This window comes from Carlito syrichta, unplaced genomic scaffold (genome assembly GCF_000164805.1).
Source record: "Carlito syrichta isolate Samal-C Ts95f unplaced genomic scaffold, Tarsius_syrichta-2.0.1 Scaffold305690, whole genome shotgun sequence".
Classification (NCBI taxonomy): domain Eukaryota; kingdom Metazoa; phylum Chordata; class Mammalia; order Primates; family Tarsiidae; genus Carlito; species Carlito syrichta.
Genome location: NW_007249786.1, coordinates 110,792 through 127,559, shown reverse-complemented (window position 1 = coordinate 127,559; position 16,768 = coordinate 110,792). Strand labels below are relative to the sequence as shown.

At 40.8% G+C, this 16,768-nt stretch overlaps 1 protein-coding gene across 1 annotated transcript in view; it reads right to left on the bottom strand.

Annotated features, from left to right (window-relative positions):
• Nucleotides 1-37: 37 nt before the first annotated feature.
• Nucleotides 38-16,768, bottom strand: part of CHD8 (chromodomain helicase DNA binding protein 8) — a 50,494-nt gene continuing 33,763 nt past the window's right edge. Inside the window, exons 16-37 of the mRNA XM_008062394.1 lie at nt 16,438-16,648; nt 15,999-16,194; nt 15,396-15,563; nt 15,025-15,204; nt 14,767-14,877; nt 14,221-14,417; nt 13,450-13,649; nt 13,189-13,345; nt 13,018-13,107; nt 12,626-12,729; nt 10,683-10,812; nt 9,480-9,555; nt 8,940-8,994; nt 8,553-8,760; nt 7,916-8,124; nt 7,102-7,821; nt 6,728-6,879; nt 6,157-6,459; nt 4,686-4,799; nt 4,302-4,481; nt 3,816-3,932; nt 38-1,023 (exon numbers count right to left, since the gene is read on the bottom strand). Coding sequence (XP_008060585.1) covers nt 457-1,023; nt 3,816-3,932; nt 4,302-4,481; nt 4,686-4,799; nt 6,157-6,459; nt 6,728-6,879; nt 7,102-7,821; nt 7,916-8,124; nt 8,553-8,760; nt 8,940-8,994; nt 9,480-9,555; nt 10,683-10,812; nt 12,626-12,729; nt 13,018-13,107; nt 13,189-13,345; nt 13,450-13,649; nt 14,221-14,417; nt 14,767-14,877; nt 15,025-15,204; nt 15,396-15,563; nt 15,999-16,194; nt 16,438-16,648 — 4,445 coding nt within the window. The 3' untranslated portion in view covers nt 38-456. The remainder of the gene's footprint in view (nt 1,024-3,815; nt 3,933-4,301; nt 4,482-4,685; nt 4,800-6,156; nt 6,460-6,727; nt 6,880-7,101; nt 7,822-7,915; nt 8,125-8,552; nt 8,761-8,939; nt 8,995-9,479; nt 9,556-10,682; nt 10,813-12,625; nt 12,730-13,017; nt 13,108-13,188; nt 13,346-13,449; nt 13,650-14,220; nt 14,418-14,766; nt 14,878-15,024; nt 15,205-15,395; nt 15,564-15,998; nt 16,195-16,437; nt 16,649-16,768) is intronic.

Here is a 16,768-nt window from a genome sequence, read left to right as displayed (position 1 = left end):
TATTGGGTCTGAGCAATATAGAACAAGGGAAGAGTGGAAAAGGATTAACTTAAATTTATTAATGCCAAGGGGAAGGAAGGTAACAGTTCCTGACCCTCCAGCTGTATCCACAGTTCGGCCAGGAACAGGCTGTGCCAGAGGCAAGGGCCAGCGCTACACAGTCTGTAGTTAATGGAGGTGTCTAGGGAGGGATGAGCGCACCAGTTGCTCTAGTCTCCTTTTCTTCCCCAGAAATGAGGAAGTGGTCATGTATTATTTTAGGAGCTCCCCTGCCCACCCAATCCTCTCAAAATTCGGAGCAATCAGGTATGTTTTCTTTTTTCCTTTTTCCTTTTCACCTCCTGAAGTCCTGGGCTTCCCCACATCTCCCCTGCCCCTCCCACGTTTCCATAGTCCAAGGGCCAGAGTAAATGAAAATACAGCAGCCACCCAAGCAATGGGGACCATGCTGGGGCTTCAGTCATCAGCATCTTCACTGGAGTCTGAGTTGGCTGGCATCATAGGATCATCAATGAGTGAGAAGTCCCTTTCTGAGCTATCATAGCCCTGAGATAAATCATCATCATCTTCCTCATCCTCATCATCGTCGTCCTCCTCAGGCTGCAGTGGTGGCAACCGCAAGGCAGTACCAGAGGTGGTAGTCGCTGGTGAAGATGGGTAGCCAGTGGCTCTCAAGCCTGGATGGTGATGGTGGTGATGGTGAGGGTGGGGGTGGTGGTGGTGGTGATGAAGCATGGTGCTGGAGTCTACATGAGGGGATGATGCTGCACCACCCATCACAAATGGCATAAAAGGCAAAGATGCAGAAGTGGCACTGCTGTGACCCAAAGATGACACAGACTGTAGGCCACTACTGCTGTGTTGAAAGGTGTTATGCAAAGATAGTGGCCCAGTGCTTCCACCCTGCATCAAGGCCATCATCTTAGAAAGGTCTGGTCGCATCCTACGGGCCCGCTTCTTGCTGCTCTCTGGTGCGATAGGGCCTGGCAAAACCCGGTTGAACACAGTTTCAGTGTGATGCCCCTGGGAGGAGGGAACAGAAGATAGTAAAAAGAAAGAAAGGGGAAAAAAAAACAGAAGCTAACAGAGTCCTGGCTTACAAATGCCTTTTCATTGAAGAAGGTAGATTTCATTCATTCTACCATAGAAGAGGCAAGACACGTATTGTTAGACTAGGTTTGATTGACTTGGCTGGTTGGAACATTCTGACGCTAAGCTGAGATGAAGGGTTTGATACTGACACTCATATGAACCAGGAGTTTTTGCCTTTTTTTCCATGACTACATTGTACCTTTTCTCCAGTCAACCATTTCACACATGCTTACCTTTGTAATTAAAGGGTCTGGGTAAGATAGTGAATGAACCAGTAATAAATGCACATAAATTCACTTAAGTGCCTACTGAAGGCATGTTGTTCACTTGTTCTTACCATGTGCAGCACAATTACACTGACATTTACAATACTATCCTCTATTATCACATCAAAGCAGGGTAAATTCAAGACAGGTCAGATAAAGACTTCTGGGTACCCAAAAAGATTGTGGCTAGCTCCTCACCAAATTTAATAACTTGTTCCACATTAATAAAAAACTTATATTATCTGCTGAATTTTAAATGGCTTCTTCTAGATGTTTTGATTGCAAATTCTGATTAGTTTCATTTAAACTGGAAGTTATTACTTTTAGTGTCTCTGTTCTGTTATTGGCCTAAGCACAATACTGGGTAAACTGGCATTAAACAGGTGGTACCTGTATCTCTTGGACTGTTTTCCAATCTAAGCCCTACACTTGACATAGGAACTTACCTTTTTGACTTGAAAAAACAAACATCTTAACGCTCTATTTTTGTAGACATATATTCTTATAATCACATCTAAATTCTAAAATCATCCCAGGAATAATACAGGACTTGATCCACTATCAATTCTATATTAAGAATTCTGTACTAGTCATATTATGATTTTCTATCATCTTTCTTTTTTTTTCCCTCTCCTCTTTTTTTTTTTTTTTTTTTGAGTTGGAGTTTCACACTGTCACCCAGGCTGGAGTGCAGTGGCAAGATTATGGTCACCACAGCCTCAACACGCTGGGCTCAGGCGATCCTTCTGCCTCAGCCTTCCAAGTTGCTGGAACTACAGGCATGCGCCACTACACCTGGCTAATTTTTTTGATTTATTGTAGAGATGAAGTCTCGCCAGGTTGCCCAAGCTGGTCTTGAACCCTTGGGCTCAGGCAGTCCTTTTGCCTCCATCTCCCAAAGTGCTGGGATTACAGGCGTGAGCCACTGCGCCTAGGCTTACGATCTTTCTTAAGAATTTTAACAGACTATAAAGGAATAGCAAAAGTACCTGAGGTAAAATTAGGTAACAGTGGAGAAAAAGCCTTCCTCACAGGCTATGGTATAATGTTAAATTCCAGACAGAGATGGCATCAACTTTCCAGCCATCAGCCTTTCCCATATCTACCATTCTGCCTATTATACTCTTGGTCCCATAGAAGCTAAGAGAGAAAACTGAAACATTTTTCCATGTTAACACTTCTGCCAATATATAAATAGCAAACTTTATAAATCTATATATTATATATGCTTGGAACTTATTAAATGCAAAAGATTGATGCTATTCATTTTTAAATTTCATGAAAAGATACACCATGTGGATGTGTATATAGATGTGTGTGTGTATGCACACATACACATTTGTGTGTGTGTATAGTTGGCCTTCCATGCCCATGAGTTCTATACCCATGGATTCAATACAATAAAAAAAATACAAAGTAAAAAAAAATACAATATAGCAATTATTTACATAGCATTTACATTGTATTAGGTATTATTAGTAATCAGGAAATTATTTAAAATATGTAGGCCGATATGTATAGGTTATAGATAAATACTACGCCATTTTATATGAGGGACTTGAGTATCCTCAGATTTTGGTATCCATGGGGGGGGGGGTCTTAGAACCAATCCCCTGCATATACTGAGTAATGACTACATATGTATAAAGGTTTATATAAAAGATCAAATGGGAGAATGATTAGATAAGACAGATTTACAAAAGTACTAACCCATTTTAAATGACTACAAACCAAACCATGATTTATATGTACTTAAGAAATAAAACTACTGCACAGAATAAGGCAAGTATAGCCAAGAGATACTTTTGTAGTTATGTTTTGGTGGAAAGGAGAAAAAACTACAGGTACTTACTCTACCAAATGGTCTATAACCATGGTAAAAGCATAAGCACATTTGAAAATATGGAATAACTTAATGACCAAATTTGTTATTATTAATTATAACACATGGTTTCCTGTGCTTTTTCCATTACTGATATATTATTAGTGATCTTCAACCTCTTAAACATTGGGAAACTCTATGACTATTTTCCTTAGTAGACCCCTCCAATCACTCTTAAAATATATAGAATTATAAAACTTAAAGAGATTACTTCAAAGCCCTCACCTTTTAGGATGTGAAAACTGAAGAGGTTAAAGGATTTGTCAAAAATTTCTTAGTTATTCAGTAAAGTAGGAAGAGCTCTAAATGTTCTACACATCTTACTAATTCTTATATTGTTATATGCTTAAAGCACTAAAGGTAGTTCTTAGAAGTTAGTTTTATGCTCTTCTAGTAATGCAGATGCCACAGGACTGTAAAAATACTGATAAAAATACGCTGGTTTCCTTATTGGTGAACTGAAGATAATTTTTCTCAGATACACTGGAAAAAATGATAACATTAGTCCTAATCATCATTAAAAGCTTTGTAATATCACATCTAATGTGGGAACAGTGGCAATCCTTAAGTCTCACCTTTTTTCCATTCCTAGAGTTAGCTGTCTGTACTGGTTCCATTCCCAAACAGTTCAATTCTGCCTTACTATTTTTTTTACATCTCTGCCACTTCTGTTTTCTGCGATCTTCCATATACTGCAATAGAAAAGTATTAGTTTTCCTACAGGAATAAAAATCTGTGGAGTAATTATTAAAGTACTAGTGTCTGTTGTTTGACAATAAATGCTTATTGGACAGATAAAGGATTAGTCTTAGTGGACTTATATTAGGTGGTTTATATAATAGTTCAATAGTAAATATTTGTCTAGCATTTAGTTTAAGAAGTACTTTAACATTCTATTTTAACCCTCACAATAATTCTGTGAGGTAGGAAAGGGTATTATTACCCTTGCAGATGCAGAAACAGTGATATAATATGCATGCTTTATTATAATGTGTCCCTCACACAGTTTAGATACCAAGTCAATGACTTTTAAATCTTGGCTGGATGGGACTGCCACTCACCGCTAGAAATCGGGGATCGACAGCAAACTCTGGATGACCCTGTAACCACATCTCCAGTTCAGCCCGGCGAGGGGCTTCCTCACCCACCAGCAAAGTCCCATCCACCTTATTGATGACAGGGATCCGGGTCTCCAGGTCCACATCAAGGTGATTAGGCTCTTCCATGCACTCCACCTCCAGCTGCAAACCCAGAATCCACCCCCATGAGCACATACTCCTCTTTGGGGCAGGGAGGGAGGGGGAGCAGAGCCAATAGCAGTTATGAGATAACTCTTAAAATCTTCCATTCCCTCAATCCCAACTGCCTTCATTAATTACTGGGAATAAAAATAGCTTATCTAATCATCATGTTAAAGATGTTAAAGGACTTTCTCTACTACTCACCTCTACTAGCTTCTTTCTGTTCCCCTTCTTTTTATGAAACAGTGGATGTCCATCTCCTATTACACCATTAGCCATCAGCTTGTGCTTCTGGAATGTTAACTTCAATCCTTCCTCCTAGGGAGACAACCCACCCCCAAGACATCATTTGCCACATGTTTTTAAAAATAAAGATAGCTTTGAGGAACTTGGGTCATCATCTGGCCCAGTGATGATAAGGAGGGCCACTGACTAAACTGAAATTAGAAATACAATGAAATATGTACTTTTTCCTTAGAAAGATTTCATTTCTTGATCTAATGCCCCTCAGGTAGATTTATGAGAAGGAGAGTTTATCTTAACAACACCCAGTGCAGGGTAAAACTCCCTACCGTGGTGTCTCAGAATTAGCATGGCAACTCATCACAGGGGCAAAATCCTACTATTCCTGTCACATGCTAATTTAAGAAAACTTTCCCTTTTTTTTTTGAGTAGGAGTCTCACTCTGTTGCCCAGGATGGATGGACTACAGTGGCACATACACAGCCACCGCAGCCTCAGCCTTCCAAGTAGCTGCTACCACACCCAATTAATTTTTTATTTATTGTAGAGACAAGGTCTCGCCAAGTTGCCCAGGTTGGTCTCGAACCCCTGGGCTCAGGTAATCCTCCCACCTCGGCCTCCTAAAGTGCTGGGATTACAGGTGTGAACCACCGCACCCAGCTAAGAAACATTTCTAAGTTAATGACCAAATAGTAGGGTTCAATAAGGAAGGCAATCAGAAAAAATAAAAATGTCTACCTGTAAAACAATAACACTGATTTCAGCAGGAATGATTTATCTTTATTTTTAATTGAATAAAGCGCACAGTATTTAACTGTCATTTTTAACAGCTTTCCCATAATCTGACTTCATTTTTTAAAAATTACTTTATTTTCTGAGTCAGGGTCTCAACCTGTCTCCTAGGCTGGAGTACAGTGGCACAACAATCATGGCTCACTGCAGCCTTGACCTCCTGGCTCAAGTGATCCTCCTGCCTCTACTTTCCGAGTAGCTGGGACTACAAACATGCACCACCATGCCCAGCTAATTTTTTGATTTTTTGTTTTGTAGACACAAGGTCTGGCCATGTTGCTTAGACTGGTCTCAAACTCCTGGTCTTAACAATCCCCTCACCTTGGCCTCCCAAAGTGCTGAGCCACCACACCTGGCCTTGATTTCATTTTTTAACAAAATAAGGCTTAGCTCCAGAATGGAGCCATCCAAAGCCTTGTGTCAAATTACACTGCAAAAATATCGTTTCTTTTCATCTATCCCTCAGGAAATCCTTTACCTTCAATGACTTTTCCTAAATGGATCTTTGTGAGCTCTAATTTTTTTTCCTTCTCTTATTTTTAAAATTTACCAAATGAGTTTAGTATGCTTTTAGTAAAACTAGTTAGCAAGAACTATTGCCTCCTTTCTGACTTTCCCAATGTCCAAATGCTAAGCTTACATCTTTGATCTGAACTGTAAACTCCTTCTCATCCATGCCTCGGCGAAGTTTGGTGAACTGGGCTGCTGCTGTGGTGACTGCAGATGCTTCGTCTTCTGCCATGGAGGCTGCACTGCTACTTCGTGGTGTGGGGACTGGAGAGTCACCATATTCTCCAGGGGTCAATGAGGGACTGTCTAGCAAGTGGTTGCCTGGCCCCAAAATTCCTCCTGTTATCATTTCCTGGCTTCTGCGGCTGGAAGGCCACTTCCCTGAGAGTACAGCCTGGCAGACGAGGTCAATACGGTTTATCAGGACACGATCCTGAATACAGAAAAAGAAATACCATATTAAGGGCCTGAGTTCTAGCTATGTAATCCTGTGACGTTCATTAATGTCATCATTACCAGAATGGGTAAAAACTGTAAGACAGAAAGGAGGGAGGTAACACGATTAGATTCCTACGTCAATTGGAAGTTTCATGAAGAAATATGTAGCAATAGACACAATTTAAAAAATCTAATCTGTTCCTTGTTCCCTGTATATAATATTATACTACATCTCTGGACTCTAGGTGTCCAGGAATTGTTACCTTGGGCCACTCAGAAGCTCTTTGTCTTTCTTGCAGTAGCAGAAGCTCAGGAGTCATTTGTTCTCCATCTTCATTTGGGAATCCATCTTGGGACATAGTGAGGGACAGGAGACTCTCTTCATCATAGAGCTTTGAGCGGGACCGGTCAGCAGCTAGAAATCCCATAGAATGTGTGAAAAAAGATGGCATAATATTATTGGTAATGGTAATGATAATTACATGGGCTTTGAATAAAGGCCCAAAGTATAACAGACCTCCTTTTGACATTTTGTTATATCGAATCCAAATCTCTCTCAAGAGGATGCCTTTAGGGAAGAAAAGAGCAGAGGGGGAAATAGAGAAGAGAGGGTCAACAGCCTGTCACATGCACTCACTTAGCTTCTCTTCCTTCTCGTCCTCACTCTCATCAGTGCTGGAGCTGGAGCTGGATGAGGATGAGGAAGAAGAGGATGATGGTGACAGCTTGCTCAAGTCCAGCTCAGAGTCTGAATCATCCTCATCCTCCAGTTTGACTGGTGGAACACTTCGGGAAACCAGAGGAGTAGTATCAGAGGGGGCTACTCGAATCTCATAGTCTTGTGGGGTTGGTCGGCTCCTGGCCACCACCTCATGCTCTAGTTTTAAAGTCAGACTTTCCAGACTGGGGACCTGGGCAGCTGTCTCCTCAGGTGATTTTTCAACAGGAGCATCTGGGCGCAGGGGCAATGGTGAGGCAGTGCGTGAGGTATACTGCTGGTGTAGCAGTGGAGTAGAGCAGCGTGACAGGGATGGAGCTGGTGCTCCTGCCTGATGGTTCTGCATATAATTCATACGGGCAGCCAGAAAAGAAAAGTCTGGGTCCTGCATGATGTTACAGTCTGTTTGGCTCACCCCATGGCGGGCTGCCCCTCGTAGAAGCTCTCCATCATGCCGAACAGGCTCCCACCATTTAGGCAGTTCAGGACCCGGGGCCTGACACAATGTCAGCCGATCTTCCAAAAGTGGGTGGCATAAAACTTGTTCCCGTAAGCGCCGAAGCAATTCAATACGGTAGAGAGTCCGTGAGGCCCTCTCCTCAGTGATAGGCTCAATAAACAGATTAGGGTCTGGGGGTTCTGCAAAAGATAGGAGTAGCAGGAAAAATGAATCAGGAGTTGATTCTGTTGCCTTCCACCCCCACTCATCCTAAGACTCTTTAGTCTTGCCTACCATCTCCAGCTGCTGGGGGAAGGCGGCACACTTGGCGACACATGGCCACGAAGCCATGGAAGTACTTGGTAAGGCTTTCATCTGTTTTCTTATCCAGTCGAGCAAAAGTGCGGAAGCGATCCCAATGAAACTGCATGGTGTCAGGGTCATATTCCACCCCAAAGGTAGATACTACTCGATAAAAATCAGTTTGTTCACGCCTTGTCCATCTAGAAAAAGCAGGGCAAAAGTAATCAGAAGAATACTGGAAAACCAGTTACTTTTTAAATGTGGTTTAGAATACCTGACAACACAAAAATTGAAAGTAGAGGTAAAAAAACAAAAACAAGCAAACCCCAAGAAGAGCCAGTGAGAGGTACTATAACAAGTAAGAACCACCAAGCTAAGGGGGGAAATAATGGAAAATGATACAGGCAAATAACAATGAGAATATCTACACAGGAGATCTACCTGGGAATTATGATTATTGCATACAGGTGAGGTTCTAAGTTCTACAGGAACTAACAATTCAAGGCAGAAAATATGGTTACTCTGCAGGAAATTACAAATTAATCCTTCCTCAGATGCCTTTCAGTATAGAGCCCATAAGAGAAAACACACTTATAGTTCAGCCCAAATCCCCAGCTATATACTTTACCGTTGTTGTTTCTCCCGTCGTGCAATTTCTTTCAGTTTGAAGGCTGCTTCACAACGCCGCCTTCGCCGGTCCCCACGTTCTGCTGCCTCTATCTTCATCTGTTCTCTTTTATAGCTGCGCTGATAGGCTGTTACAAGACGCCGAAGCCTAGCTGTTAGGGCAGAACCTGGAGGCCAGAATAAATGGCCGGGCTGTTGGGTCACCTGGGCTGTGGAAAACAAAGTAGAATAAATAGGAAGTATAGTAAGGGTAGTTGAGTCAATACTGGCATTTCCACCCACCCAAAGGCAAAGGTCTTAGAAATCCCAGGATAGGACAGAATTCAGCGAATAATTCCCTAACCCCACCACCCCACATAAAATTGTACTAGTTGACCTAGAGGTTTACCTTCATCTCCATCAATCACTGAGATCTCCTCATCCATCATCATCAAGGGATCACCCTAGAGAAGGAGATCCATGGCACAGGATGGAGGAGGGAGGGAAAGGGGGGAGGGAAAGGGGGTAAAGTTGGCACTCTGAAATCACTTTTTGTGTGTCCTTCCTTGGCACCAAGAGATCGAGAAAAATTGCCAGTGAAAGGAACCCTCACAAAAACTTGGAAGCAACCTACTAAATGAAGAACAAAAAAGTAGATCCTGGAAGGTCAGCTCTTATTAATGGCTCAAAGATAATGGGACTTTATTAGTCAAATAATCTCCTTCAGTATCTAATTTGGGTCCCACCTCCTCCACAAAGTCATCCCTGATCTACCCCAGTTGGTGTTACAATTCTTTCTATTAATATTTTATATTCTCAAAGATAAATCTATAATTTATTTTCCATTTTATATTATAAATTAACCAATATATTTTAAAATGCAGAAAATGGGAGAATACTCAGCTATTTAGTAACAGAGAAAAGATAGACTCAAATGAGAATTCCTTACCTCATCATCTTGGTCTTTCGGGGGACCCTGGAGTGGTTTATATTCAGGATCCTCACAATCCTTATCAAAGTCAACCCTGAAATTATCCACAGACACATGAAAATGTTAATATATCTTCTATCATTAAGAAACCTAGGATGAACATCTGGCCAAGCATACACTCACAGCATGGAAAAGTCTTTAATTTCATGTTCACAGAAATGGCAGGCCAAGTGCTAAACTTTGAGTCAGTTAGGTACAGCATCCAACAGAATAAAACATTATGATAAACTGACAATGTACCACTCATAATTGTTTGAATTTGAATGAAACACTTTGATCAGCTCACTTCCTTTCTTTTGTTCATCGTTTTTATTGCTTAACCCATTCTCTTCCTATTTACTTTATTTTACTTCCTATTTATTTATTAAAATAATAATAATTTTATTATTTCATTTGAATGGTTCATGCTTTCTGTTTGCTTTACTACTTTGTTCTACTGAGCAGAAGGGTGGCATAATAAGTGATCTTCAATGAAAAAAATGACCGAATTTCCTTTGCGGGTCCTCTATTAAGCAAACTGAGGTTTGGATTATTAAAGAAAATTCAATGATGAAAGAATGGGTAGGGTATTCATCAAGTAAGTCAACTATTCCACATGCCCCTCAGGTCTCCATGTGAGAAGTTTTGTTAAACTCACTGGCACCCAATTCAGGGCAACGCTGCCCTGCCTGGTGGCTCAGTATTAGCATGGCAACTCATCATTGGGACAAGTACCCAGTCAAAATAAATACTTTTATGTGTCAGGTGCCACTGGAAGATGACAAACCACGACTAAAAGTGCCTGAGTCTCTACACTTAAGCAACATGTAAGAGTTGCCTGGCTGTTTGTTATCCTCCAAGAGAATCAGTTATCCTTTCAACTACTATAGCCATACAGAAGAGTGCTATAAAGCAAATGAAATTGAGCATCAAATAAACCATTTAAAAGTAACATTAATTTTCACACTCAGTTGCATCTTATGGCAATGTATAATTTAGGCCACTTTATTGAGTTCTTTCTGCTAGCCCTACTTTTTAAGGACGTATCCTGAAATACAACCACCATTAAGAATGCCAATGGGTTCAGTCAAAGCTCAAGTTATGTCATCTCATAACACAAGCAACTAATTGCCTTCACAGGATAGACTCAGAGCTTTAAAAGAACTGAAAACAAATGCCTACCCTTCTACTATGTCAGAGAAATTATCCAATACTCGATGTTCTGCTGCAATGGCTTTGTCATCTGGTCGGCCAGCCTTTTCCAGGAAGCATAAGGCTGGGTCTGCCCTCATAGTATTATATTTCTCATAGCCTAGAAGAGAGGGACAGAGTTGAAGAAAATCAGAGATTCATTTTGCCTTTATGCTTACTTTGTAAGCTGCTGGAATAATTAATATATGTAGGCTACTTGCTTCGTAATAAAAGATATAGTTAAAATGTTGACTTGGACAGCTGTTGGGTTACATTAACATATTTAACATTTTCTATAGCAATTTAGAGTCACAAAGAGTTTTAAACTAGTGACTGACAACAGAAATTCAGACAAAGGGTGGCAGATTGACATAGCCATTTAACTAATAATCGATCATTCTTACTACATAATTAGAGAAACTGAAGTCAAATAATTTAGGGGAAGGTCACACATTCTCAAATGAAGGATATGTACCTGTAAATAAATAGGCATTCAGTGAATGAATATCTGATGAACAATGAATTAATGAATGAACATACTCCGGGATACTCAGGCTCTTCTAAACCTCTGTATCTCACAAGTAAATCGAAGACTAAATCGAAGACTAAACATGTTTGCAGCATTTCTTATCCCACTAAAGTTCTCAAAAACATGTAGATTAAGTGCCATTACTTTTTTTATAGAACACAACACTAAAATATTCTTTATTATTTTAAGCTGGAGTCTCAGTCTGTCGCCCAGGTTGGAGTGCAGTGGCACGCTCATGGCCACCGCAGCCTTGTTCTGTTGGGCACAGATGATCCTTCTGCCTCAGTCTTCCAAGTAGCTGGAACTACAGGTGTGGACCACCATGCCCAGCTAATTTTTTTATTTTATTGTAGAGATGAGGTCTTACCAAGTTGCCCAGGCTGGTCTCCAACCCCTGATCTCAGGCAATCCTCTCGCCTTAGCCTCCCAAAGTGCTGGAATTACAGGTTTGAGCCACCACTCCTGGAAAGTATTCTTTAAAATAAAAGATATTTCAGGCTGGGTGTGGTGGCTCAAACCTGTAATCCAAGCACTTTGGGAGGCCAAGGCAAGAGATCTGCCTGAGCTCAGGGGTTCAAGACCAGCCTGGGCAACTTGGTAAGACCTTGTCTCTACAATAAATCAAAAAAATAAGCCAGGTATGGTAGCTCGTGCCTGTAGTTCCAGCTACTTGGAAGGCTGAGGCAGAAGGATTGTCTGAACCCAGCAGGTTGAGGTTTGGATTATTAAAGAAAATTCATGCAGTGGCCATGAGTGTGCCACTGTTACTCCAGCCTGGGCGACAGAATGGGATTCCAACTCAAAAAAAAAAAAAGAAAAAAAGAAAAAAAATTTCAATTTATGAAGTCACAGGCTTGGAAGTTAATGCTCATTGCTTTTAGTGCCGGGGATTTGGTATTAGGCAAGACTGCCAGGGGAGTAAGGGAGTATTCTCCCCTCCCCCGTTTTGTGGGGCTCTATTTTTTTATACTCTTATTTTTGTTTCACTCAAAAACTGCAGTTCACACCCATAGAGTGACTGCTGAAAACTTAGACAAATGGAACATTTAGACAAACAGCAAGCCAGAGGAAAATCATACAAATTAAGAGTGATTCTTATTAACAAGAGTGGACATATATTACTTCCCTTGATTTGTGGAAGCAGTAACATACTGGTAGTAGTGATTACAGAATAGACGGGAGGTTTACCTTGAGATTTATCTATCCACCTGGTCTTTCTTAAATATCTATTTATAAGAACTGACTGCTCTGTTCTGGATATTTAAGAATTGGTTTCCTACTCAAACATAAGTTTATTAAAGATCAGTACAACAACTCAGTTATTTCTCATAAGCATTTTCTAAGTGTCCCATCTGTGGCTAAAAATCTTCAACAGAAAAGAAATGGGTAAAGAGAAGGTACCTACCATGCTTAAAGACTCCAATGAGCAGGGACTTGTCAGCTTCACTGTCCCACCATGTTGTTGGAACCTCCAGTTGATCCACTACTGGGAACCATATGTCAATCTCACTAAAAGTATAAGAGGACAGAGTCAACATAGCAATGTAAGAAATTAAAGCGAGAATCCCTGGAAAACTTATTACAGATATTTTTCTTTATCTATTAATTTAAATGCTTATGCATCAGTCCTGTTTCTTTCTACTAGTGTCAAGTATAGGATTAAAGACCTGATACACAGATTTAAATTATCAGGCATCTCAAAGATAATACAGAATGAAATAGGCAAACCAATCTTTCCTGAAATAAGGCAGGACATAAAAATATATACATATGTATGTGTGTGTAGCAGAACGTTACCTGGCAATGGCACCCCCTAACACCTTGTCTGCCTGGTCTCCAATAACCTCCTGCCTCAGGTAGTATAGCATTCGTACCCGCAACAATACCCTAGAAGGGATGAAGAGTTGGCTCAGTAACAGTGAAAAAAGACTGGAGTGGGAAAATATCTTTGCTAAATTCCATCCTTACTTGTTACACTGATGTTTCAAATGTTTCTTATAACTCTCATCTTGAAACAGAGTGTCAGGGTTATATTTCCGGATCCAATCTGCCTTATGAATATCAAAAGTGCTTTGTGACTTAACTTTTTTCCCCTTGCGTCCTCGGGGCACAGGGATAGACAGACCTGGGAAAGGTGAGACATCGAAGACTTGGATTGAGAAAAACCCTTGGACCTGAAAAGAATTAGATAACCTATAGAAAGATTAAAAGTAAGGAGTTGATAATTACCTGAATGATTCTGCAATTCTTTTGTCTTGCCATTTTCAGCAGGGCTAATCAAATCCCAAATGAAGCCTTTGATATTTTCATCTCCACGGTAGTGTAGAAGGCAATACACAAGGATGGCCCGGCAAATTGTCTCCACATCTCGTTCAGTCATACGTCGCTTAAAGCGTCCATGAGATAAAATATCTCGCCAGCGTCCCCAGCTAAAAAAACAGAAAAGGAAACAACATTAATATTTTTCTGGGAACACCAATTCAATGATATCCCCCAATCACAGAATCACACCTCCCAAAAAGTGTGAAACAAAAATAACTTAAGAAACATAGTAATAGTGCAGGCTGGGCACGGTGGTTCACACCTATAATCCCAGCACTTTGGAAGGCTGAGGCGAGAGGACTGCCTGAGCCCACAGTTTCAAGACCAGCCCGGGCAACTTGGCAAGACCTCATCTCTACAATAATCAAAAAATTAGCCAGGTGTGGTGGGGCGTGCCTGTAGTTCCAGCTACTTGGAAGGCTGAGGTGGAAGAATTGCCTGAGCCCAGCAGGTCAAAGCTGTGGTGGCCATAAGCATGCCACTGCACTCCAACCTGGGAGACAGAGTGAGACTCCAACTCAAAAACAAAACAACATAGTAACAGAATAAATAAACTCCCTCCAAAACAAACACATTTCACATTATCCTTTCTTTGGTCATAGCTTCCAACTTGAAAGGCAAACAAAGTGTCTGTCAGGATGGAACTGCACAACCTCTCATGGTAAGGTGGGTTCTTACCCATATACCAGGAGGTGTTTTTCTACCCGAAAGCAGTCAGTGCGCCCATAGGCATGATGGCGGTCATGTCTGCGGGAACGTGGCCGTTCATCATCCTCACTTTCCAAATCAGAGAATTCCACCAGGTCATCATCTTTCAGAGTGCTGAAGTGGCGGGTCTGTTTTCGTACTCTAGGTGTGTCAATCACCAAGTTATTCTATGCACAAAACAGAAGGAAAAGTAATTCTCTTCATGATTTGCTCATGAAAAAGATTAAGATAATTACTTATTGAAACAGCCTTGGGTATAACATATATAGATACCACAGAGAGAATTTTTTTTTTAGGACACGTAAAATAATCTACAGGGGACTCAGGAAGCAAAATTAGGCAGGCTACCTAAGTATTTTTCTGAGGCCACCTAGGTAGAAAGTTTCTACAACAACCCTTGTATGTAGTACAGCTACATAAACCATAATTAGCATCAAAGAATCAGAACAGCTATAAAGACTCCTGAAAACAGTGGTTTTTTGTGTTGCTTCCTTTCTAAATAGAGAATAAGCTCACCTTGCTATTGAGCAGATCCATGTCTAGGTCAGCCTTTTTGGCCCACTTTTGCCAAAAGTTGGGGTCATCCAGAGAAATATCTGTCCTATTTTCAGAAGCAACAAAGCTTGCCTAATGAAAAAGGCAAAAGTAAAGTTGACTATAACACTTTTATGAAAAGTGTGAAATCAGCAAATACATTTTGAGTGCACATTTAAATCCTAGAGATTTCCTGTCTCTATCTCTGCTCTTCTTGCCTCAGCTACAGACAGAACATACCTTGGCAAAGGTAGAACCTTTTCCTTCAGATTCAATGGTGATGGTTGTAGTTCGTCTTAACAAGATCTGGTCAATGTCCTCTTCACAAAACTTAGAGCCCTCATCATCTTCCTCCATTATAGCTGCATATGCTCCTTTTCTTAAGAGATCTTCAATCTCCTTCTTGGAGAATTGTTGGATCTGCAAAAGCCAATAGAAAGACGACTAGCAAGAGAATATTATTTAACCATGCCATAATATTTTAATCTATTATACTCCTAGAAATAATAATTGAGAATCCAAAGGAGTCAGATTCCTGTATAGAAACAGCTTTTGTCCCCTTCTATCACCATGTCCTACTATAAACTTATCTACAGACTAAGACAACTTACTCCAGTAATGTTGCCATCCCGTCCACTCATGGACTGAAGTACAGCCTTATCTAATCCCAACTTGAGGCTAGCCTTATCAAACATCTCTCTCTCATAGGAATTACGAGTGATGAGACGGTACACCTTCACAGCTTTGCTCTGCCCAATTCGATGACACCGTGCCTGGGCCTGGTTTTAAAAAAAAGGAAGGAAAGGGGAAAGATAACAGAAAATTAGCAGGGAGAAGGATGCAAAATAATCCATTTGCAATTCCTTCACATCTATTAAGCAATCATTAGATCAATTCAAAAGCAAAAGTCAATTTCAAGATAAAGTTTTATGGAAATAATTCCACCTATTCATTTACATATCATCTGTGGCTATTTTTCGGTTACAGGAATGGAGGTGAGTGGTAGCAAAGAGACTCTGTGGTGCACAAAACCTAAAATATTCATTACCTGGTCCTTTACAGAAAAAGTTTGCTGATTCTTGCCCTAACTGCCACCTCTAACTAAGGAAGCAATCCCATACTCTCTGAAAGACAGGTCTTTCTAAAACATCCTGGTCTTGTTGAAAAACCTCCCAGGTTAGCTAGTTAGTCCATAAGACAATCATTTCCTTTACCTGCAGGTCATTTTGTGGATTCCAGTCTGAATCAAAGATTATGCAGGTATCGGCAGCTGTAAGATTAATACCAAGTCCACCAGCCCGGGTGCACAGCAAGAAGACAAAGCGGTCTGAATCGGGCTTGCTGAAGCGGTCAATGGCTGCCTGTCGAAGGTTGCCTCTAACTCGCCCATCAATACGTTCATATAAGTACCTGTATGGGAGTCATGGGGGAAAAAAAAGTAAGTGGCTAAGCAGAGGGGGAGACCAAAAAAGCAGACTGGAATCACTATCAGTATCCCTATGCCCCTATCTGTTCAAAAACCATATAAGAAAGTAAGGGTCTTAAACACTTCTCTTATAGCAACTGGACGATTCTAATTTTTGCAGGCCCTCCTACTACTTGCAGCTTTATAAGAATACAGTAACCACAAGACTAGGATGACTCTTTTCTCACCTCCTCTGGATTAGATAGTCCTCTAGGATATCTAGGCAGCGTACCATCTGAGAGAAGATCAGAACTTTATGGCCACCAGCTTTAAGCTTTGGAAGTAACTTGTCAATAAGAACCAGTTTGCCAGCTGAACGAACCATGGCCTGCAGGTGGAAGTCATGAGGTATAATATGGCAAGCTTCCCGAAATTCTGTTAGAATTTTTTCTTCTGCCCCTGTGGTAGGGGGAAAAAAAATCAAACTTGATATAATCAAACATATTAAGGCTGTTGTAGTCTATAGAACTGAGACAAGAAAGCAGAAAAAAGTATACTCTGACTTGACAGCAACATTTC